At 46.7% G+C, this 25,316-nt stretch overlaps 1 protein-coding gene across 1 annotated transcript in view; it reads left to right on the top strand.

Annotated features, from left to right (window-relative positions):
• Positions 1–9,783, top strand: part of znf618 (zinc finger protein 618) — a gene marked incomplete at its 5' end in the record, with an annotated part of 30,941 nt that extends 21,158 nt beyond the window's left edge. The window contains 6 exons of the mRNA XM_083657388.1: positions 3,044–3,121; positions 3,886–3,930; positions 4,519–4,596; positions 6,291–6,506; positions 7,792–8,888; positions 9,128–9,783. Coding sequence (XP_083513514.1) covers positions 3,044–3,121; positions 3,886–3,930; positions 4,519–4,596; positions 6,291–6,506; positions 7,792–8,888; positions 9,128–9,685 — 2,072 coding nt within the window. The 3' untranslated portion in view covers positions 9,686–9,783. The remainder of the gene's footprint in view (positions 1–3,043; positions 3,122–3,885; positions 3,931–4,518; positions 4,597–6,290; positions 6,507–7,791; positions 8,889–9,127) is intronic.
• Positions 9,784–25,316: the final 15,533 nt, after the last annotated feature.

Raw genomic sequence — 25,316 nt, 5'->3', positions numbered from 1 at the left:
GCGCGTCATGCTGTATCTCTGAATGGCTGCTTCTAGCGCGTCATGCTGTATCTCTGAATGGCTGCTTCTAGCGCATCATGCTGTATCTCTGAATGGCTGCTTCTAGCGCGTCATGCTGTATCTCTGAATGGCTGCTTCTAGCGCGTCATGCTGTATCTCTGAATGACTGCTTCTAGCGCGTCATGCTGTATCTCTGAATGGCTGCTTCTAGCGCGTCATGCTGTATCTCTGAATGACTGCTTCTAGCGCGTCATGCTGTATCTCTGAACGGCTGCTTCTAGCGCGTCATGCTGTATCTCTGAACGGCTGCTTCTAGCGCGTCATGCTGTATCTCTGAACGGCTGCTTCTAGCGCGTCATGCTGTATCTCTGAATGACTGCTTCTAGCGCGTCATGCTGTATCTCTGAATGACTGCTTCTAGCGCGTCATGCTGTATCTCTGAATGACTGCTTCTAGCGCGTCATGCTGTATCTCTGAACGGCTGCTTCTAGCGCGTCATGCTGTATCTCTGAATGGCTGCTTCTAGCGCGTCATGCTGTATCTCTGAATGGCTGCTTCTAGCGCGTCATGCTGTATCTCTGAACGGCTGCTTCTAGCGCGTCATGCTGTATCTCTGAACGGCTGCTTCTAGCGCGTCATGCTGTATCTCTGAATGGCTGCTTGTCCACCATACAGGAAGAGATGATCTCTGACAATGAATGTAGTCATTGTCTGTGTGTTCTCTCTGTTGTGCACTGTCCTGGAAGTCTTTTGGTAGCCTTTGCAAAATGCCCCCATTATTGACTTGGATGGGCCTAGATCCCCCTTTCTCTGCAGGACACGATCTGTTAACTTGCAATTGTTTTTTTGTATCTCTACATGTCATGTACACTGGATGTATTGTATTGTGTATGTATGTATGTATCTATTATGTATCTATCTACTTATTGCCAACACCATCTTCATGCAATGTTTACAAATCGCTATATCCAAATTTTCAGGCTTCCTGTTACACAACCTGAAACGTTGCCACGATGCAGTTTTGGTTTATGTGTCATTATTGTGCCGTGCCTGAGCATCATCATCATTGGATACAAATTTGGCGTCGACCTCCCACTATCCAATCAGAGAAATGTTTTACATTTTCTGGGAAATGGAAGGTCAGATTGCGATGCCTAATAAAGGACTATTATGTATCTTTTCACCCCGAATTCCACGCCGCCACCCGAGGGGTCTCTACGAGTTGCGGTTGCGGAGATACGTCCGCCCCGCCTGCAGGACTACAGGAGAGAGATAGAGGACAGCGGGGGGGTTTGGGGGTTCCAAGTCACTGACCAAACACTCTATTTCAGTGATTGCTGTGAGAATATAGAGCCATTTAACACTTATTTTAACATTTAAAAACACAGACCCTCAAAATGCACACGTGACTGGCTGCGCCCCCTCTGGACAGTGACACATTTAAATGTGATCGCCACCCCTCTACACCTCTCTTGCACTTTGAAAAGCACTGCAAGTAGCCCCAGAGAGCGGCCAATCCTTCTCCTGTACTCCGAGCCAACTATGAACTTCACAGATGACATATTCTTGTCCTATTTTGCGTTGCATATTTTAAATTCAGGTATATTCATAGAATTTAGCAGTGCTCATGTAGGCCTCGCATACTTTGGTGGTAATTGGCCGCTCATCTCATCATGATAAATGACGGCATGTGCGTAGAAAAATACAATTGGGTCAACTCTGAGCTCAGATTGATCGCGAAGAAATCGCGGCCAAAGCCTACATGAACATGAAAGTCAGAGAACTAAGACTTGAACTTTCTTCAAGGTCTCAAATCGTGAGCTGCTGCACAGAGAGGGACCCGGTCCCCACCACCACTTCAGAAGGAATGAATTGGCATCTTCCTCCACAAATCGTTCACTACTGAGAAACTCTGAATTGTACAGTATATATATGGCCGACATATAAGAGGTTCAAGTCGTTAGGGTGATTGTTATGCCGGGCTCAGACGACACAAATTCAGCCCGATGTTAACGCGGTTTGGTCGCGGCCGACACGTTTCCCGAACATGACTGTCGGGAACGACGAACGGCCTGTCTCCCAGCCAAGACACATCACACATGTATGGCCGAATGATCGCCTAGTCTGACATAGTGACACCGCGAAAGACGAAAAGAAATCTCGTCTAGTCTGATTCGGGCATTAGAGAACCCAGAAGATTGGGTACGAGTGTCCATTTTCAGCCCAGGTCCCTTTACTGTTTAACTGTCCCTCATCTGTGACAACCTTGCTGGAGAATATTGACTTTAACGGGGTAATGGGACACTTTCAGGGATAATGCCCTGAGAGTGGTTTGCAATTTCCTTAGATTTTTTTTGCCTGAGGGCCTAAACCACATTGAAATTAGGATTATTATGTTGAACATAATGTGCCCCTTCATACACAGATCATCTTCGTCTATTGCGTTATTATTTTCCAGTGTGACCCAAAACTCGTCACACGTGTCTTTTTTTAACAAAATAATAGATCAAATGGAAATCTAGAACAAGATTTCCCAACATTCAGAGTTTGCATTAAAAAGCCTGTGTTATGGAAACGTTTGACAAACAACTGCAAATCATTTTGAGATCATTTTTCTCCATTGCATTAACACCACAACTTTAGTTTGAAATTGTTTCAGCTCAATCCCCTCCTCTTTGTTTTCTCCTGACTGCGCTATCTTGTGGGACGTGATCATCTTTGTGCTGAGGAGCGGCCTGCCATAAATAACTATTTAAAGCGTGGCACACACTCACATCCTAGAAGTAGGTCAAAAAGATGGAATGAAGAGGAGGAATTAGGCCCCATATTCACATGTAACATGAACATTTGAATCCTTTGTCAGTGCCGTTAGCGCCATGATCAAGTGCAAAATTGCATGTCGCCGATCTAGCTCCAGCTCGACTGTTGAGTGTAGTTTTGTATTTTGAATATTTCAACAAAAATAAATGGTGGTGTTGATATGATATCTGTTATTTACCATGGGCGTGTCACTTTTTTGTTTCCACCCTCTCGTTGTTCATAGACAGTCCTTTCATTCGGAAAATGGAGAGTGCGATGCAGTCTAGCCTGGTTGACACGAACAGCTCGCAGAATTCGAGTGGTGAGCAGTGAGGCACTTCTTATTTTGTGTGTGTGTGTGTGTGTGTGTGTGTGTGTGTGTGTGTGTGTGTCTGTGTGTTTGTGTGTGTGTGTGTGTGTGTGTGTGTGTGTGTGTGTGTGTGTGTGTCTGTGTGTGTGCGTGCGTGTGTGTGTGTGTGTGTGTGTGTGTGTGTGTGTGTGTCTGTCTATGAATGTATCATTTCTGCTCCCACAGTGGAAATTATTTTCAGCTCTGCTACTCTGCGTTCGAGTATATCACTCGTGAATGTCAATAAACAGAGAGAAGGCATTTCTGTAGACAATGTTTTGCTACTGATGCCTGGGAAAATGCAGATAGATGAGGAGAAGAGGTTTGTGTAACCTGCCTCGCATCATTTGTTTCTGGATTTAAAAAGAAACATATTCCAACAATTCCAGATACGATGCATATAAAATGAATATATATATATGAAATATTCACCAATCAACTTGTTTTTGTGTTACTAAATTATATAGAAATACACCACTTTGACAAATTGACGGTACGACTCAATTCTCACCATCGCCATCCACTGTGATCAAAATGGCTTGTGTGATTTTCCATGACAAATAATGAAATCCACAGCAAGCACCGTTATCACAAAGCATTTATTGTTGTATAATAAAAAAGACATTGATTGGATGGGGGTGGGGAGGGGCGGGGCATGAGCTATATAGAATGTGCTTGCACTTCCGGACAGTGTGTCCGTAGGAGTCTTTACTCTCCTCCTATCGTCTTGCCCGCAGGAACTCCAAGCCCCCTGGTGGCGAGCACCTTCTCCACAGCACAGAGTAAGTCCGACCACAGCCACCTGCTCAAAACAAAAACATAAATTTACATTCCGCCCCCTTTTTTTCACGTCACCTTTCTTTCCTTATTTTCTGTTACATTATTTTTGTCTCTTTCTTTGTTCGCTGCAATCATTTTCTTTACATTTCTTGCAGGGACAATTCTTCCCCAATATTAGGCTCATTGTGTTATGACTGCTGACTGATAGTCTCCTAAGCCGTTTCTGTTGTCTCAGAGGAGCAAGACTGTTGGAAAAGCTGCTGGCAGACAATAGTGTAGTGTAAACATTCATTTTCTTTTTTCAAACGGACCAAGTGGGACCAAAAAAAAAATTGTCAAACAAACGTTTAAGAAAAGTGTCTCCTAAATGACTCACGACCAAAACCGTAGAGATAAAAATGAAATGTGCCCATATATTATTTTCTCAAGTCACATATTTTGAATGAGACATTTTGTTGTCGCCGCTGCATTTGGCCTAGAGATCGAGTACAAAATCGGCCATATACAGGGTGGGCAGGTCTACAGATGTACATGTTTGTAGAATGCCTTTGACAGAGTGAACCCTCTTGTGGGCCTTGTGATTTTCTTAGAACCCTACACTTGTGGCGCCTGTGGCATCCAGTTCCAGTTCTACAACAACCTGCTGGAGCACATGCAGTCCCACGCTGGTGAGTCCGCTGCAAGCTGCACATAGACGCATGTTAAGCTAGATAAGGCAAACGACGAGGACGGGCTCCGCCGCGCTTATCGCATAACCCCCGCCGAGTCACGCCGATTACCCGCTTCGCCGCGCGCAGACTCACGCCGGGATTGCACTGGTTGCATTTGCGTTGCGTTGCAGCTGTTCTCCAGTTTTGCTCCGTGCTCTGTGCTGCGCCAACACTAACCGGCTGCGTGCAGAGCACGTCACGGCTCCGCTCCGCCAGACAGCTAGAGTGACGAGACCGACAAGTTCTCACGGTAAAATCGAGGGAGACAATTTGTATGTGGGATAAATGCAACAACAAACAGGCAGAAGATCATTGTTCCCAACTGGAGAAGCAGAGGAGGGGTGGACTTGCTTGGTGTCGTCCTTGTAAAAAGGATGTGTTGTGTCATATATTATTTTGTGGTTTTCCACTTCAATTATGAACTTTTCCTCATACATGTTTGTCCTCTGGCTTGATATTGAATGCTGTAAACACCTCTGCCCTGTTGATTTCATGCCTGGCTCCGCCAAACTTGCTGCGGCTTTGCTCCTTCATCCGTGAAAAATAGAAGCCTTGCGTATCTTTTTCGGAGAGCTCCGGATCGTCGGAGCTGGGACGGAGTAGACACGCAACGCAGCGGAGTAGGTGGGAGTTGACACAATGATTAGAGTGGAAACGTATCGGCTCCGATGCCGTACCGCAGCGCAGACGGACCGAACACGGACTCAGTGGAATGTAGGCGTTATCAGAGCATCGCAACAGCGCGAACACAAGGGCCGAGCGATGCGCGCACAGTAGCCCCGTTAGCGGCGACAAAGAAGCGCAAATGGCTCTCCAGCGTCGAGCTGAAAGTGTGGACGGCACAGAGAGAAAACACCAACTTTACCCGTGCGTCAAAACAAACGTCGCTCTCGAACGAAAGTGAATGCATTCGTGCACCAAGCGCGATTGATTGATTGATTGATTCACTTGTCAATTAGTAAAAAGTAAAAAGCACTGGTATGATATGAGGAGGAGGTGAGCCTCAACTTCCTTGCAGCAGCTAGTGCAGGAGCCTGGCTGAGACGCATGATGAAGCTATGGTTTGCGTATAGCTGGAGATTCAAGGCGCGCGCACACCCCTCCCCGCCGTCATGAGAGTTATTACCCGCTGCGTTGTTTTTTCATCAAGGCGATGTTGACGAGATGCTGGTTCATAATAAGCCTCCACAAATAAAGATAGGAGGGTGCATGTTTGTCTGTGTTTCAATAACGAATGCATCCGTGCCGAGAATGCGACCAATTAAATATTGCCAGCTGCAAAGTCGGCCTCAGAAGGACTCTGCCGTGAGATTAGATCAAGGAAATGAGTGACAGCTGTCAGTTTCCTAGTTGTGGGGGTTACTAAATTCCCCATTATATAATAACAACACTGAGGTAATAATTAAATTCAGGGTGTTCCCTTAGAGACATGGGGAGTGAGGCTTAGGGGTGTATTTTCATTGTATCTTTGGCGCTTCTTTTTTCCCTTTCTTTATTTACCTTATGTATTTTTTATGTTTATTTCTAATTTGATTACATTTTGATTACATTTGATTACATTTTCCTCCATTCAAAACATTCCACACGTTGCCCTGCCAAAACCTTACAACGCTGTCACCTGTGGATCATGGTTCATCTTTGTGTCTCCACAGCAGACAATGAGAACCACACCAAAGGGGACTCTCCAAAGACCTCCCCGGCCTCTGGCCCTCAGGAGCCGCTGTGGAGGGTCTCCCAGGTCTCGGTCCCGGCCCCGGCCCCGGTCCCGGTCCCGGCCCCGGGCCCGGCCCCGGCCCCGGCCCCCTCGGTTCCGCTCCAGCTACAGGTCCAGCCTCATGGTCTCCCCCAGAGAAACCACACCCTCAGCCGTAAGTACTGTTGTGAAGTTCACCGAGTGCCTTTTCGACATTTCACCACTAAACATAAATAAACCAAAATATCATATTCTGTTGATGCCTATGTCTCGATACCCCCCCGCCCCCCATTTTTTAAAATAAAATAAATAGATAAAATACAATAAATCACCTGTAGTGGCAGGAAGCACAAATCCTATATGTATGTGGAGGTTTTGGTGATGATTTCTTATATATATATATATATATATACACATACATACTGTACATATATATTTGTGATAGAAATACAGCAAAATGAACACATTGGAAACCAAAGCATCACTGTGTCGCTGAAATGTACTTCTGAAACATAAAACAGGACTGATCGACTTTTTTAAGAATGTACTTTTCAATGTAAAACATCCACATACGAAATCATTCAAAGAAACAGAAGAAACCGGACAGACAAACCCTGTCTTTATTTGTCACAGACTGTAACAGACCACGCATGCTCAAACGTGCACGGCAGCCAGTACACGCACACATGCTATTGGGGGCGCTGTGAAATTTGTCCTCCGCGTTTGACCCATCCTGGCTCCTCCTCCAGGAGCGGTCGGCAGCTGCAGTGAAACTTCTTCCAACCGCCGCTGGCCAAACGACGATCTTCTGCATGCTTTTAGTGGGGGTCCATATTGATGTGAAATGGAGGAAAAGCTCGTGGCTGAAGATGTTTTCTTTGGAAAAGAGTGGTTCAATGTTACTTGAACTATATAGTGCTAATGATTTAGCAAAAGAAAATATTTCTAATAATAGTAATAGTATTTGCCTCCCCAAGCTGGCAAAAAAAAAGGGAAACCAATTCATAGTACGTCTTTTGTTATTTGCAGTCTTTCTACTCATTACAAGCATAAAGTTTGAAATAGTGAGAAACTTTATTTTTTTGACACAAATAAACAAGCTATTTGCAATAGAGGGCACAAGAAGAAAATGTTCTCTGCAACACCTGTTAGACGTCATTAAAATGACATAAAAAAAAGGGTTTCAAACTAGGCATGTTCATTTTGAACAATTTCCATAATCGAAAATCGGAAAATTAACGATCAATTATCGGTTTTCGATAATTGATGAACATCCCTATTTCAAACCATCATTACTGTTTTGCTTGCCTCTGTGTTTACCCTGCCTTTTCGACACAAAATGGCCACCGTGAAAAGGATCTATTCCGTGTAATGTGTCTTTCTTCTCTTTTTCTTCTTCCTATCCATCCATCCATCCATCCATCCATCCATCCATCCATCCGCCTGCTATCTGCTGGCAGAGAACAACGGACTACCTGAGAAGGAGCGGCAGCAGGTGGCGGAGCGCCTGCTGCGCGTCATGTGCTCGGACCTGAGCATGCTCAACGTACTCAACAGCAAGGACTTCCTGAAGCTGGCGCAGACGCTGGTGGACACGGGCGCGCGCCACGGCGCCTACTCCACCCGCGACGCCCTGGGCAACATGAGCGCCTTGGCGCTGCGCCAGCTGCCCCGCATGTACAACCAGGTCAAGGTCAAGGTCACGTGCGCCCTGGGCTCCAATGCGTCGCTCGGCATCGCCGTCACCTGCCACTCCCAGACGGCGGGGCCGGACGCCTGCCACGTGCTGACCGCCTTCCAGGTGGAGGGCTCCAGGCTGAAGCGCTACGTGCTGGGCGTCAGGGAGGCGGAGCTGAGGGAGGGGCCCGATCAGGTGCACCACTGGGTGCAGAACGTGCTCTCCGAGTTCGTGATGTCCGACATCCGCACGGTGTACGTGACCGAGCCCCGGGTGTGGGGGGCGGGACTCGGCGGTTCGCCGCTGGGGGGCGGCGGCGGGCGGGGGCGGGTGTGCTTGCGGTGCGCGGGGTGCTCGCTCGGCGCGGTGGTCCAGGCGGTCCTCGGGAAGCGCAGCCTGCAGGCCCGGGGCCTCCACGAGCTGGCCGAGCTTCTGGCGACGTGCCGAGAGATCGCCTCCTGCACCAGCCTGGCCCTGCGCGAGGAGCATTCGACCAACACGTCCACAAACGCGACGGAGGAGGGCGCTCCTCCCGCCCAGTGCCCCACGCCCCCGTGCTGGGACCGCACGGCCGAAGCCCTCCTGCAGGTCCACGCTCACTTTGAACAGATCTGCGAGGCGTACGGGCGCAGTAAGGCCACCGCCCCGATCCTCCAAGGTCTCAACAAGCACCTGTTGGGGACGCTGGCCTGTCTGCTGGCGCCTCTGCGCCTGGCGGCTCTGGAGCTGAGCAGCCAGAGGAGGCCGACCCTGCAGCAGGTGCTGCCCGTCTACGTGCGCCTGGAGAAGCTCTTCACGTCTAAAGCCGGGGAGGCGGGAACTGGCACTGCTAGCAAACTCTGCCACTACTTCCTGGAGGCACTCAAGGAAAACTTCAAGGTATTATTAAAGTGTCCAGTCATGTTTAGTCGTATAGTCACAGGGTTAGAAACAATCACTGACAAAATGATCTGATTTCTTCAACCAGTATTATGTTAAGAGACCCCCAAAAAAATGCTCCATAATATTCCACTTTTTCATTTTGTTAGGAGACCTTGATGTACAATGAATGCATTATCCAGAGCTGTTTTAAGATAGGAAGCACTTTCAACCGCGAGAACTGTTTCTCTGCCTCCTAGGTGGAGCGAGCCCACCAAGTGGCCATGGTCCTGGACCCACAGCTGAAGCTGCGCTCGGTGCCGGCCTACCAGCACGAGGACATCGTCTCGCGCGCGTGCGAAATGGCCACCGAAAGCCGGGACGGGGGGATCAGCGCCGGCGGCGGATCGGGAGGCGAGGAGCGGGACGCCGACGGCCGCGCGACCCCCAAACGAGTCCGCCTCGACGCGGCCGGGAGCAACGGCGGCAACTCCAGGGGGACCACGTCGTCTTCGTCGTCTTGCACGTTGTCTGGTAACGATGAGAGTCAGAGCCAAGTGAGACAAGAGATTTTTAAATACCTGGCCGAACCTCTTCTTCAGGGCACGCCCGACCTCTTCCAGTACTGGAGCTCGGCGGTCGGCGAGAAGTTCCCGAAGCTCGCTCGCCTGGCGCTGTGGCTGCTCGCCGTGCCCGCGGTGGGGGTGCGCAGCGAGTGCGTGACTGTGTGCGAGCAGAGCCTGGCGATGAAGAGGCGGCAGCAGGTAACCGCCGAGGAGATGAACAAACTGATTTTCCTTCGGTCCAACATGGGCTAGAGGAGAAGCTACCAACCCCTAACCAAACCTCCACCTCCAACCAATGACTCAAGACTATTTCTATTTATATAGGTTTTAGACAAACTGTAAACATAAAATGTGTGTGTGGACGTCAAGTACTCGTCGAGACAAATACAGGAAAATGCAAACTGTAGAGGTTGCAAACATCCATAAAACAATAAGGCTAGTTAAATACTGTATGTGGGCAAGGATCCTCCTAAAGTACTGTGGACAATATTTAGGGGTGGAACCGTATTTGTCAAAAAAAAACGTGTCCGGTTTGGTACGCCAGCGTCGGTTTGGGATGCACGTCAGCAGGATGACTTCCGGTCTAAGGACCAGAGATTTGAATAGCTCCAGCCTAATAATATTATTTTCTTGACATTTACATTTACATTACGTCATTTAGCAGACGCTTTTATCCAAAGCCACTTACAATAGTACATTCAGTCAACAGTAGCGAAATCAACTGTGCATCAGCTAATACGTGTTTTTAAGAAGGAATAACTAAGTAGCAAATATTTGAATTAATATATACACGCGGCCTCGCCTTCCTATTGGCGCGTGCGTGTGTGTGTGTTGCTCACTAAGTGTTATTGCATCAGTGATGTCACAATGCCTCCTTGTGTGTGGATGTGCCCCATTATGATATCACTGATGACATCATCAGTGTGTGTGTGTGTGTGTGTGTGTGTGTGTGTGTGTGTGTGTCCCTATGAGATCACTGATCAGTTTTGCCTCCTCGTGTGTGTGTGTGTGACATCACTGATCAGTCACAATGCCTCCTTTTGTGTGTGTGTGTGTGCGTGCGCGCGCGCCCTTATGACATCACTTTTGACATCATCACTGATGACATCATCACTGATGACATCACATCATTAGCTAATTAGCCTAATTAAAAGGTCCCCCGCATGGATGCCCTTTACACACGAAACAAACAAACAAAGCCAACATACTCAATTTTTTATATATACCGGTATATAGATTTGAATGCTGTACCACACTGGTAAAATAAAAATATAGACCTATATCTAATATAGATATATTTTAATGCTGTACCACACTGGAAAAACTAAAATATAGACCTATATCTAATATAGATCTATTTTGCCATAATTGGTACGGCAGTAAATAGGATATATATACAGCATATTGATATGCAAGTCAAGCCTTGGTCAATGCTGTAGCTGCATAGAAGGGCCAATACCGGACCTCCAGCTGTCCATGTAAGACTTACCGGCCAACTTAGTCACTTAAGTTAATTTTGGGACAAAATACACCTTTTGAGTGACTTTCTTTAGATACACACAGGAGTCACAAAGAGGAAGGAAGCCACTGTATCAGAATCAGTTTTAGCTGCATGACACATTGTCAGGTTATCCCCCAAGATTCAACACTGATTCATTTCAGCCTTAAAATACTTTACTTTACACACACTTTACAAAATACTTTACACACACTTTACAAAATACTTTACACACACTTTACAAAATACTTTACTTGACACACACTTTACCAAATACTTTACTTTACACAATACTTTACTTTACACACACTTTACAAAATACTTTACTTTACACACACTTTACAAAATACTTTACTTTACACAATACTTTACTTTACACACACTTTACAAAATACTTTACACACACTTTACAAAATACTTTACTTGACACACACTTTACAAAATACTTTACTTTACACAATACTTTACTTTACACACACTTTACAAAATACTTTACTTTACACACATTTTACAAAATACTTTACTTTACACAATACTTTACTTTACACACACTTTACAAAATACTTTACTTTACACACACTTTACAAAATACTTTACTTTACACACACTTTGCCAGTAAATACATTATGATAATGGGGATGTGAGGCCATTTGGACTGGCTTGGTGGAAGCTTTCAGGTCATTGCTAGCAGCATTGCTTCACCTACTTGGTAATTCAGAGATGCCATGTCAATCAACGTTGAATAGAGGCATATTAATAAGCCGTTAAACTGTCATACACATGCTAGACTCGCTTGCCAGACTCTCTCCGTTTCGCGCTGTATCAGCGCAGGAGAGAGTCTGGCTCCCTCTTACTCTCACTCTGGTATAGCTCTGTTATCTTTACAACCACTCACCGAAAGTACCAAGCAGGCCTGCTTTATCGCACGATCCAAAAGCGTCGTCAAAACTTGCCATTTCTGTTGCGTTGTTGTTTCACAGCGGCGGAGGCATTTTGAGAGCGACACGCAGGGAGCGCAAAGGGATTTCCCCTTCGCTCCGACTGAAATAGTCGGCACCAATGGCAGAGCCTGCTTCCAGTGAGTCAGACGACACGCACGCACACGCACACACACACACACACACACACACACACACACACACAAAGCCAACAAAACAGGCAATACATTTGTACCACGCAAGGTGTTTTCCCTGTGTGGTGGCATCAGATGAAAGAGCAGTAATGTTTGCTAATGCTAACGGCCGGGACACACATCTTGCGTCTGCTGTGCGTCTGCGTGGCGTCTGCGTGGCGTTACCTGTTGATTTTCATTTCGCCGCCCATGTTAACAGGTTACAGCAGCCACACCACCGGCATGAGACGCGCGTCTCAGGCGCGTGTCTTGCGAGGCGTGAGACGCGCGTCATCTAGAGAATAGAAGCGACGCCTATTTTTTCTGCTTACCGCACGCGTGTCTCTACACAAATAGACACAAATAGACATTAAAATGATATTTTACAGGGGCAGCCACAGCCAATCAAGGCTCGTTTTGATTCGAGACAGGAGGATGAGCTCACAGCAGTTCTCCTGCCCTCTGAAAACCACATACAGTACATAGGCTACAACGTGGCTTCGTTCCTCCCCTCCCCACACACACACACACACAAATCAATACTGCCTCGATTATGAAGTGAGCCCAAGCGATCTTCAGTTAAAATCATCATTGTATTGTTTATAGCAAATTTAATAAAAGGTAAACTCTATAGGAAGAGAGTTGGCAGACAGACAGCAACGCAGCCACGCTGCCTGTGTGGATGCCGCGGGCGTGCCAGCCGCAGCCCCCACGCCACGCACACGCACTAGGTAGGTAGACGCAAGATGTGTGTCCCGGCCGTAATGCTAGCCATCACTTGTGTGAGCTGCAGCACCGGTGTCAACAGAAAACAAGCTACTGATATCTGCATTGAATTCTTCCATAGTTGCTATCTTTCTTTCTGTTGTGTTCAAAGTTCAAAGCTCAGTGAGGCCGAGGCTTGTCGTGTTCATGCGAGCGACTTAAGATCGAGCACTGTAGGTTTTAGTCTACAACCGTATCTATTCAAAAATGACTGTTCTGAGTGTCCTGCGGTTAATTGTTAATCAGAAATGATTTTGTGTTCGTCAAATTTTTAATTTTTTTTTCTCAGGAATGAGCGCAACCAGCAGGCACTAAAGTGTGACCTCGATGCCGAGGTACGCAGGACTGAATCATGGCTTTTGTGAATGGTTCCACCCCGAATACAATTAGTGCCATTTGCAACAAACCAAAAACTGATAACTAAAGTTTTAACAATTTCAATTTTCTGATATATATTAGGACATGGAAACAGTTAGGCAGTCATTACATGATCCACCAGGCGGACACATACTAATGACGTAGTTATTTATCCTTTGATTTAATAGAAATAAAATGACCTGAGCTTGTAACTCTTAAAATAACTTTGATAAAAAAAAATATGTGGACTTGTTTGTTGCATCTGGTACTAGTTAGTCCACTACCAATCTGGGAACCCAGAGTCTATTTCGGCAGGTAAATAGACTCTGGGACAGCGCTACTTTTCTTTTAGGCTTCCTGTACAGCGTGAATCTTCTGCCCGGGACTTCCGCCTCCGCGCAGTGCCGCTCTGTTGTTGTCCCAGCAAATATAAGAATTTTGACGTTTAGCATTAAAAATAAAAGCGTATGTATGTTTTTCTTTCCCCCCCCCCGATTTTTTTATCCCATTTTTATCCCCCTTTTAGTGCTAATTTAATTTATTTATCCTGGTTGCTATTCCACCCTCTGCCGATCTGGGGAGAGCCGAAACTGGCTCCATGCTTCCTCCGAGACATGGGCAGTTAGCCAGCCGCTTCTTTTCACCTGACAGGGGATGCTTCACCGGTAGGACATAGCACGTGGGAGGTTCACGCTATTCCAACCAGTTCCCCTCCCTCCGAACAGGTGCCCTTAACGACCAGAGGAGGAACCACATTAGCAACCAGGATATTGCATGTTTTTGGTGAGGGGTTCCTATATGAAGGAAACCCCCGGGAGGCACGGGGAGAACATGCAAACTCCACACAGAAAGGCCCTTTTGATGACCCCAACCGGGCGGTGGGCACTCGAGGACATGCGGTCAGCCACGCATTCCTTCAGCGTTCACAGTGTCCCAGGTGGGAATCGAACCCAGGACCTTCGAGCTGTGAGGCGACAGCGCTTACCACTGCACCACCGTACCCCCCCAATGTATGTTTTTGAAAGGCACCGCTGCGCGGAAGTGGAAGTCCCGCGCCGAAGATCCGCGGTGGACAGGAAGCCTAAAAAAAAGGTAGGGCTGTCCCAGAGTCTATTTACATGCCGAAAATAGACTCTGGGTTCCCCCGATTGGTCCAGTACTGGTTTGTGATTTCTGTCATTGGACCTACAGATAGAACCAACATCAGAACCTTTACATTATTTAATGGCCTTCTGTTCACAATCTCTTCTACAGCTTGTAGTTGTTTGACAAAAACACTAGTGTTTTTGTCCCTGTAGACCTAAAGGGACGTATGCCTGGCAGTTGGAAACAGTGTCCTCTGGTGGTTTAATGTGGACCTTTCAGTCATTGATAACTGTGCCATTGGACTAATGCTTTTTATCCCAAAGTTAAATTTAAGATAGAGTTTTACGTATGAGCTTGTTATTAAGCATGACACATTATAGCTAAGGGCAAACTGAAAAATGACATTGTTCTGTTGTGATTGGAAACGACTCGTTCCAGAATCCAAACCCCAAAATAGGCAAACGGTAAGAATAACTTTTCAGTTTCATATACCACTAAATGTGGACCTAATCCATCTTAAAGGTATAGTTCAGATTTTTTAAGAGACCTAACCAATTTAGGGAAAGTGTGCACGCTTTTTTAAGTATATATATATATATATATAAAATGTTGACTCTCCAAAATAAGATGCCTTGGCACAACTGTCCACTGTGTAAAGCCGGTGTTGAATTGGCTCCACAGCAGAGTGAAAAGCAGACAAGTGCTCCTTCTAGCTGCAGGTCTTCTTCGGGGGGTCACGCTATAACGTACGAGTTGTAAACTCAGAAGAATATGCACTTTGGAAATTAAAGCACAGCTCGATAGGATTGGACCTCCAGTGAACATAAAGTGCGACATGAAGTCAAGAACAGGTTTTGGGGTTTTACTCAAGTGAGAATCTTTTTAGTACACCCCGAATGCAGAGACTGCAAGGTCCAAACCATTTCAGTTCCCTTTGATCTCCACTAGCCATTGCTAACAAGTGCTAAACCAACTCCTGCTTACAATGTCTAAATAACCAAATCAAATATACTAATGCAAAATGCTTTTTGGATGGCCTGATAGGGATTCTAATTTCGTGAAATATCAAATAGGCTTCTTGAAAACTTGAACTGTCCTTTTAAGCATCCTTTGATACTGAATATAAAAGACATCCTTTGTTCTGGTGGTCAATCTGTCTGATATGTTGTGTTCTTCATTTTCTTTATAATGTCCAGTCCACAATCACATTGACAAAAGAGCTACGCACATTTGGCTGTTGAATCTACTTTAATTTATTCGCTGAATTAATTCCTGATGTGCGAGTTGATTTGGTTACACTTAAATATACTTTTATAATTTGTCCATCTGATGTTTCTCTGTGAAGCAGAAGCATGACAAGTCAGTCAGAGGAGCATTTTTGATAGCAAAAGGCTGCCCCCAAGACATAACAGTACATCATTGCATTGTGATCATTTGCAGTCCTGAAGTCGAGATGTATTTGCTGACGTTTTGAAATCGATTAATATCACACGTTTACATTTTGGTAAACATTGATTTGTAAATGATCCATTTGTTTTCGACTTGATTTTTAAATTACAGATCAAATGTTTTACCTCAGTCGTGAGAGGCATTGATCAATACACAGGATCGATACTGTATTGCCATTTAGCATGAATTGGAATTCAGCTGTTAATACACAATTTAAGCCTGGTCACAGAAATGGAAAAGAAATGCTGTACATTGGTTTGGGCTATAGCAATGATACTCAATCGAAGTGTTGCATTGAAGTGAATGGAGGGATTTTTATTGTAGTTTTGACATTAATATTTCAAATAGGATATGCTCTGGGACAAAATGCCATCGTTGACATAATGATGTCAACACAACTTAAGTTACCTATAACATTCTTTTGTTGGTAAAAATGAGAATTCTAACTAAGATATGCATGCTTTTAATAAGAGTACTGATCTATAAAGTTATAAGCCAGAGTGTTTCTTATAAGATGGAAGTGATTGAGTAGATGTTACCTTCAAACCCTCATCTACAGTCAGATACGCATCCCCAGTCTCAATTATAACCTTATGACGGGGGGAAGCAACACTGATCCTGGATCAGATAAGCATCCCCAGTCTCAATTATAACCTTATGAGGGGGCGAAGCGACACTGATCCTGGGTTGCCGTGTATGGGATGACATCATCCATTTTCAGAGGATGCATTGTGTAAATACAAGAGAACTGCTGTTTTTATGCCACAAGGGGGCGCCTTCATTTCAGAGATAGGGAGCACCAATAACACCATACCTCTTTTTTCTACAGTAGCATTTCAAAAGGTTTTTGATATGATACAAACTCAAGCTAGATACTGTTATTAGAAAACTGAATTCAGTTTTAAGGTTTATTTTGTTTCAGGATTTAACTTATTCAGATAATAAACTTAAAGGTGTAAAATATGGTATAAGAATGCTAACATGGAGATCTGTTATGTTTTAGTATGGATTATATAGTCTGTATTATCAAATCAGGTTAAGAAATCAGTGTTGCTTTCATCCTATTTTACAGGCATTTCTTCCTTTTATACTCTGCTAAAATGCAAAAAAAATTATTTGATTCTATTTGTTTTTTATCGCACTTTGGCAGAAGATTCTTGTGTAGATTCAGATCTGAGTTGTCTTATTAGTAAGCCTAATTTATACTTTTGTAGCAACACTATTTTTATATAACGGCGAAGAAATATTCTACGTCTTTTTGTTTTCTTTTTCTGTGTCATATATGGCAGCGCTGTTCAATGTTTCTTGAATACATTACCCACTGTAGTATGTGACGTGTGAATAAACTCCAATCAGTGTCCAACTCTGCCCTTCAATCCTGTGCTGATTCCTGACACTACTCTATGCAAAGCCAAGGTCCAATTGGCAGATTCAACAAAGATGAAACAGAATCTTAATATACTTAAACTTAACAGAACTCACACATGAAGCGCTCTCTTTTCCTCGCCGCGCCTTGCCCCCCCCCCCCTCCCGCCCACAACTTGCATTGACTTCATGCCTGGCAGCTTTACGCTTGGAAAATAGAACCGAATCCTGAACGATCGCTTCAGCGCAGCTTCGGCGTGGCGTGGGGCTGGTGTGAACGGTCTCACCTGTTAACAAGGACGCCGAAATGAAACTGCGTGGCTTCAGCGTGGCTTTGGCGTATGCGGTGTGAATGAGCTGTAAAGCTGTGTGCATGCATACTGCGTCTGTAAGCTGTGTGTGTGTGTGTGTGTGTGTGTGCGTTGTTATATGCTATATGTTGCCAAGAGAGGGAAGGATGGAGGACCTGGAAAGAATTCCGGTGGCACGGAGTTTGATGTGGTGCCCCCTGTGCGGGTCCTACTCAAAACACTTTACCTTTCAGTATAGCGTCCACATTATGTCAAATCCCTCACACGTCAAAATCCCTCACACGTCAAAATCCCTCATATCAATTGGAAGAAGCAAACAAATTCACCGGAGCGGGGACCGTGACTGAAAGTCCCAAAAAACTCAAAAGAAAAACATTCCGGGACCTAAATCGGAGATGGACATATTTTTCAGTTAGGGGGGGGGGGGGGGGAGTCAAACTAAAACAACCTTATAGGAAATCAGGAGAAGTTGTTTGGAAGATATTTGAATGGCTCCCTTTGAAAAGGAGCTGCGAGTATATATATACTAAACTGTATATGTGGGCTTGTGTTTCCAGCAGCGCAGAGTGGAGGACTCCCACATAGCCAGAGAGGAAGCCGGGCCTTCCACAGTGGCTGAAAGCAAGATTGAGAGAGGGCCTCAAACATATGTAGGGGTGGGTGGGTGGGGGGTGAGGGGGGGGGGGGGGAGGCCTTGTATAAGGGCAGAGATTGAAGACTCACACATGGGGAGTGAACGTACAGAGGCTGGGCTGGAGGTGCGTGCAAGGGCTCCCCGGGGGCCGCGGATGGGGCGAGAGAGAGAGCGAGCGGGAGGGGAGGGAGGGAGAGCGAAAGGGGGGTGGTGGTGGTGGTGGTGGGGGGGATTGCGGAGTGTTGGGTCTCAGCCTCCACTGTCTTTCTTCCTCTCCGCCTCGCACCCGGGTCAGCGAGCCCCCAAGGCGCAGCAGTCTGCAGCCATGCAGAAACAGCCGCACTCAGTCTCCTTGGTTACTCCCACCACAAGGGCTGCCCGCGAAGGCCCTAATTCGCAGCACATGCGTCCGACTCTGCCTCCCCTTTCCTCGTACCCCCCCTCCTCCTCCTCCTCCTCTCCCCACCACACACACACACACACACACTTATTTCACTACCCCCCCCCCCCCCCCCCCCCATTCATACAGACACACTCTCACCTCCCTCCCTCCCTCCCCAGCCCCACACTCTCCTCCTGAAGGTGAGTTTTTCCACACACACGTATAACCACAGAAGCGAGATGCTGAAGTTTGTTTTTGCTTACAGCACCAAGTGTTGGGAGGCCGCGCGCGCGCAGCCCTCCTCCTCATTTGCAGTCATTTAGAGGAGGCGAAATGGTGGAAAAACAACCCAGCCCGTTTGGACAATTGCTTCCGTTACGTGCTGGGTTACGGGAAAGTTGCAGATCAGCTCTTTCTTTTTCAGGGGGGAAAGTAGACGAGAGAGAGAGAGAGAGGGAGAACAGAACGTGTGGTGTGGGACTGGTTGGTTGGCACTCGGGGGGCAAAGCGTGCGTTCAGATCATATAGACGGCAGAAATTTGCAGTCACCGTTTTTCCAGACCCTCCCTTCGTTGTTTCAAATTAAACTTTAATTCTGAATTTTGGACTTGGATTACATTGGCATGAATGGTAACGAGCCAGCAGTGTGGATGTTGTGCGAGGGTTTCCCCCCCCCCCCCCTCTTTGTACACAATGAGCACTAGGTGGCAGTATCTGGCTTTTTTCCTGACCGTGTCATTATGCAGGGGTGTCTCTGGGTGCACTTTGACACGGGTCCAGCAGCTAACCCCCCGGGTTGGGATGTGCTATGCTGCGACTCCCCCCCCCCCCCCCCCTCCTCTCCCTCTCCTCCCCAGAGGGCAGTTACCCCTCTCACTGACTCGTAGATGGTGGAGTCGGAACACGGATGCAGAACAGATCTTTGTGAATGGGCTGAGGCTTCAATGCCAGGACAGCCCGAGGTACATCCCATCTTAATGGTTTTGGCTTTGGTTTCGGCACTTGATTGTGCTACCTCGACTTTAGGTTTAGAACAATATAAGGTATTGTGTGTGTGTGTGTGTGTGTGTGAGAGGTGGGGGGGCGGCATTCTTTCAGTGTAGACCGAGACCCCCTCAATGGGAAACCCCGTTGTCATTGCCTTTGTACCATGCGAGGTGTAAAAGGAGTAAGCGAGCCACACAAGCGTCTGATCTGATGGCTTCCTGAGGTTCATTCACTTTCCCTCTAACCACTTCACTGGGACGGCACACGGTGGCTCAGTGGTTAGCAGCACTGTTGCCTCGCAGCAAGAAGGTCCCGGGTTCCAACCCCAGGTCCTTTCTGTGTGGAAGTTTGCATGTTCCCCCCGTGTTCGTGTGGGTTTTCTCCGGGCGCTCCGGTTTCCTCCCACCATCAAAGACATGTATGTTAGGGTTAAGACTCCTGTCAGTGTCCCTGACCAAGGCGATGGCAAAAAGAACTGGAGTTGGTCCCCGGGCGCTGCACTGCGGCTGCCCACTGCTCCTAGTTCTAGGAAGGTTCCTAGGAGAGGATGGGTCAAATGCAGAGGATGAATTTCCCCATGGGGATAAATACAGGATAACTTAAACTTAAAACTTAAAACTTAAACTTACTCCTCAGGGTCATAGGGGGCGGCACCCTATCAGTGTCATAGGGGACAGCAGCCTATAGGGGGCAGCAGCCTATCCCAGCAAAGAAAGGCAGAGAGACACTCCAGACGGCTTGCCAGTTCGTCCCGGGGGCATTTCAATTCTCCAATCTATCTGACTTGCATGTTTGTGGACATCGGGAGGAGGAATCCGGTAACCTTGCGAGGCAGCCAGCCGCATGATCGCGCGAGATCATGAGATCACACGATCACGTGACAGATCCATCTTGCCACGCTCCAAATCTATTGGCTTAAAGCTGAACCACCAGTGGTTTGCACCAATCGTCATCGTCCAGAGGCGGCTCCCGGCGAGATTTAGCGAGAAGCGAGGCTGTGATATAGACGTGACGGACAGATGGTTCATCCAATCGCCTGTCCCTTGAAACGTTTTCCCCAACGACTCGTTCCCCGATGGTTATGTGAAAACTAACCATCCGGCAGCGTCAACGGCACCGCCGTATCGACTGTACGCAACAGTCGGACTCTCTCCACACCGCATTTGACCGGTATTTCAGCTCAATATAGCTCTATTCTCAATCAAAACCGTCCAGCCCCCAAAGTAGGTTCTTTAGTTCTGCTGCTATTGCATTTGCAATGACAGCAAAGGTTCAGTAGAAACCCATTTGCCCTTGCCTGTTACACAACCAAAAACAGAGACCCAGGTTCTGTGTGCCATGCCCAAACTAGGCGGTGCCAAAGCCAGCTTATAATTGCTCCCCACCTCTGGCAGTGACAAGGTTGGCACCTCACCTCTGCTGCCCAACCGAACCAATGGCCGTCGCAGCTGTCCAGACGCGTGACGCTCGGGGAGCACTGGAAGGACAGGGCGAAGGACGAAAGAGGAGGGAAGTGTGTTCTCCTCTTCCTCTCCCCTTCCTTCCTTTGTGCCGTACGGAGGAACGTACGTACGTACGTACGTACGGCGGCACCACCGGGTCCTCCCGCTGCTGCTGCGCGGGGCGCTGACTTTGATCGCTAGTGACACGAACGTACAGAAGTGCCAGGGCGCATCCACCCAGTCGCTGTCAGGTGTCGCTCCCGCTAACACTCCACCTAGCCCCCTGACCTCACGGGCACCCGGTGTGCCTGTCTGCTGCCAGCCTGGCTGCCCCTGCACACCTGTGCACATACACACACACACGCACACATGCACACACACACATGCACACACAAACATGCACGCACACACACACACACACACACACACACACACACACACACACACACACACATATATACACACACACACACACACACATATACACACATGCACACACATGCATACTCTGGCCCAGATTCAATGTTAGTCCCAAACGCTGGCCAGGGCGTTACAGTAAGACTAAAAGATGGAGTATGTGGAGTCTCTAGCACCTTTCAGACATGTCTCACATGGCCGCCCGGGTTGTGCCCAAACAAGCCAAGTAAGATACAGGATGACACAAACTTATCAAATGCCCCCCAGCCAGGAAGTCCCTCACTGGCACACCGTCCAGGTGTTTCTGCACCCCCCCACCCCCCACCCCCGTATGTGCGGTGCACAGGTGCTACTAGCATTATGTACAGTGCACACACAGCACAGGTGCTAGCGACAAGCGCTCCCCGCAAGCATGCATGCATGTGCACAGAGTCTGCGAAGCTCCCGGCCGGGAGGGAAAAGCAGCGGCGAAACAGTTCAGTGCAGTGCGGGATTTTAATATTTCATATCCAAGTCCGAGTTATGAGATGACGGTGAAGTGTGAAAGAGACGATGCCGGAGTCTTGGCTTGAAGGAGGCAAGTGCGGCCACTGTGCGAAAGGAGGTCAAGATTTGAATTTGTTCCCGGGCTATAAATAGCCCCTTCGGGCGCGGGCCGATGTCCCCCTGATCTCACCGTTAATATTTATTTAATCGTTGTCATGATCTGGGGGGAGCTCGTCCAGCCTCGCCCGTACCATTTCCGACAACCCATGACGAGGACAGGAGGAGGACAACGAGTCGACGCTGCATTTAAGACCCCATCCAATGAAGTTCTCACATACACCTCGCGGTGAAACAGACGTCTTTGGTGGTTTCTGTTCAACTGATGTGTTTGAGATTGCTAACCCGGGACTTTTCCCACCAATTGTCATTGCCAGGACATTATTTAATGTAGTCTGTTTTTTTTGCTTCTCACTGGCATAATTTGCCTATTCCATATTTCATCAGCAACAGCAAAAGTCTCAGGATTGACAAGTCGTTTTATTTTGCACACAGCAAAAAGACTGGGCGAAATAATTTGTTATGCAATGACAGAGTCTGAAAATAATCAACCCCTCTCTGGCTTTGGCTGATTATACAATCTGTTCCTTGTGTTCCCTCTTCTTCTTTTTTTTTTTCCCACGTCATTTTGTTCCCCCTGTTATGTTCCTACTACTACAGTGTGTCTGCCTAGTCTTAAGACACTGGATCAGCTCGCATAGCGCTGCAGTGTTCAGACCTTCCCCTCCTCTTCCACTGCCACTTTGACTTGTTACACAGGATCTTGTTGATCCCTTGTTTTTGGGGGTGTGTGTGATGGTGCCTCACTGTGGGATAAAAGCACATAGCACTTCTATGCGTTTTGAATTAGTGTTCATTTCGTCGACGAAAACTACGACGGAAAATGTTAGTCGACGACCTTTTTCCCCCAAGACTAAGACGAGACTAAAATGTTCAGACTTTTAGTTTCATTGACTAAGGCGAGACTAAAATACTCAAACTTTTAGTCGACTAAAACTTGACCGAACAAAAAGAGGACGAGGTTGACTAAATAGGATACAGACTAACGAGGACATTTAACACGGGACTAAGACTAAATTAAAAAATAGCCGACAAAATTAACACTAGTTTGAATCCAGCAGTTGAATCCGTTACCTGCTTGTTCTTTCATCGGTTCATCCCCCCTCTCTCTCTCTCCCACATTTGTGCCGTCTATCTCCACTGTATACTGTCCTATACGAGGGATCAGCCGAGCAGCATTTTGCTAAACAAACCGCATCACTGGGTGGCAACGGCAATGGAACCCTATGGAGCCCCAAGTGGCGCGAGGCTTGACTGTCTTGACTCAAGCCGGCTAACTCTGTTTACATTTTAAAACACTGCGACAGTTCACACAACTTTAACACGACGCGCATATAGTATACATCAAACTCTTGAGCTACTTCTGCTGTCACTCAGAATGTCTAAATATAAGCAATGTGATGTATAGTTTTTGAGATATTAACGTTTGTTTGGCACAACTCGTACTATTAACTGCCGCGGGGTTCCGCATTTCTGGGTGACAAGTGACATCACGCTGATTCGTCCTATAATGCAAAGAAAAGGGGTGGGGTTTTGAAACAATCTTCTCAAAAGATTTGAAGGTCTGGCCAGATTTTTTCAAAACGATCTGCACTTTTGACTCTACCTATCCTAATTCTTCTAAAATGCACGCTTTTTTTAAAATGCCTTTACTGTCTTGCTTGCTATTCTGTTTGTGTCACTTCCCTGGATTTCTGAAAAATCCCATGAATAAGTCATTAGGCAAAAGGAGGATCAAGGAACAGCAAAAAGGACAGAGTTTGGTTTGGTGGTCCGAGCAGCACAGATAGAAGTCCATCTTGATGAACTCTTCATTTGCATACAGACGCATAACGTGATACGTTTGCTGATAAATGTGCGTGTCATTCTTTGAGGCTTAAATAAAAGTGTTGAAGGCATCATGCAATCGGACTGTGTATAATAATGTCCTCAGCAGAGTTAACACAGACAACTCTGAGTGTGACTTCCTTCTAGCGGCACACAACATGTGCCATATTACTGAAGTATGTTGTGTGTTTTCAGAGCATTCAAATTGGATGGCGAACATTTGAAAGATGACTGAGATCCACTTAAATCTCACTGCAGCAGACCCTGATTGTCTTAAATCTCGTATTCCACTGCAGCAGACCCTGATTGTCTTAAATCTCTTATTCCACTGCAGCAGACCCTGATCTTAAATCTCATTCCACTGCAGCAGACCCTGATCTTAAATCTCTTATTCCACTGCAGCAGACCCTGATCTTAAATCTCTTATTCCACTGCAGCAGACCCTGATCTTAAATCTCTTATTCCACTGCAGCAGACCCTGATCTTAAATCACTTATTCCACTGCAGCAGACCCTGATCTTACATCTCTTATTCCACTGCAGCAGACCCTGATCTTAAATCTCTTATTCCACTGCAGCAGACCCTGATTGTGTCTTATTCCACTGCAGCAGACCCTGATCTTAAATCTCTTATTCCACTGCAGCAGACCCTGATTGTGTCATTCCACTGCAGCAGACCCTGATTGTGTCTTATTCCACCCCAGCAGACCCTGATCTTAAATCACTTATTCCACCGCAGCAGACCCTGATCTTAAATCACTTATTCCACTGCAGCAGACCCTGATTGTGTCATTCCACTGCAGCAGACCCTGATCTTAAATCTCTTATTCCACTGCAGCAGACCCTGATTGTGTTTTATTCCACCCCAGCAGACCCTGATCTTAAAGCACTTATTCCACTGCAGCAGACCCTGATTGTGTTTTATTCCACCCCAGCAGACCCTGATCTTAAATCACTTATTCCACTGCAGCAGACCCTGATCTTAAATCTCTTATTCCACTGCAGCAGACCCTGATTGTGTCTTATTCCACTGCAGCAGACCCTGATCTTACATCTCTTATTCCACTGCAGCAGACCCTGATCTTAAATCTCTTATTCCACTGCAGCAGACCCTGATCTTACATCTCTTATTCCACCGCAGCAGACCCTGATCTTAAATCTCTTATTCCACTGCAGCAGACCCTGATCTTAAATCTCTTATTCCACCGCAGCAGACCCTGATCTTAAATCTCTTATTCCACTGCAGCAGACCCTGATCTTAAATCTCTTATTCCACTGCAGCAGACCCTGATCTTAAATCTCTTATTCCACCGCAGCAGACCCTGATCTTAAATCTCTTATTCCACTGCAGCAGACCCTGATTGTCTTAAATCTCGTATTCCACTGCAGCAGACCCTGATCTTACATCTCTTATTCCACTGCAGCAGACCCTGATTGTCTTAAATCTCGTATTCCACTGCAGCAGACCCTGATCTTAAATCTCTTATTCCACTGCAGCAGACCCTGATCTTAAATCTCTTATTCCACTGCAGCAGACCCTGATCTTAAATCTCTCATTCCACCGCAGCAGACCCTGATCTTAAATCTCTTATTCCACCGCAGCAGACCCTGATTGTGTCTTATTCCACTGCAGCAGACCCTGATTGTGTC

This window comes from Poromitra crassiceps (assembly GCF_964638095.1).
Source record: "Poromitra crassiceps genome assembly, chromosome: 21".
NCBI lineage: Eukaryota > Metazoa > Chordata > Actinopteri > Beryciformes > Melamphaidae > Poromitra > Poromitra crassiceps.
This window is presented reverse-complemented; position numbering and strand designations above follow the sequence as displayed.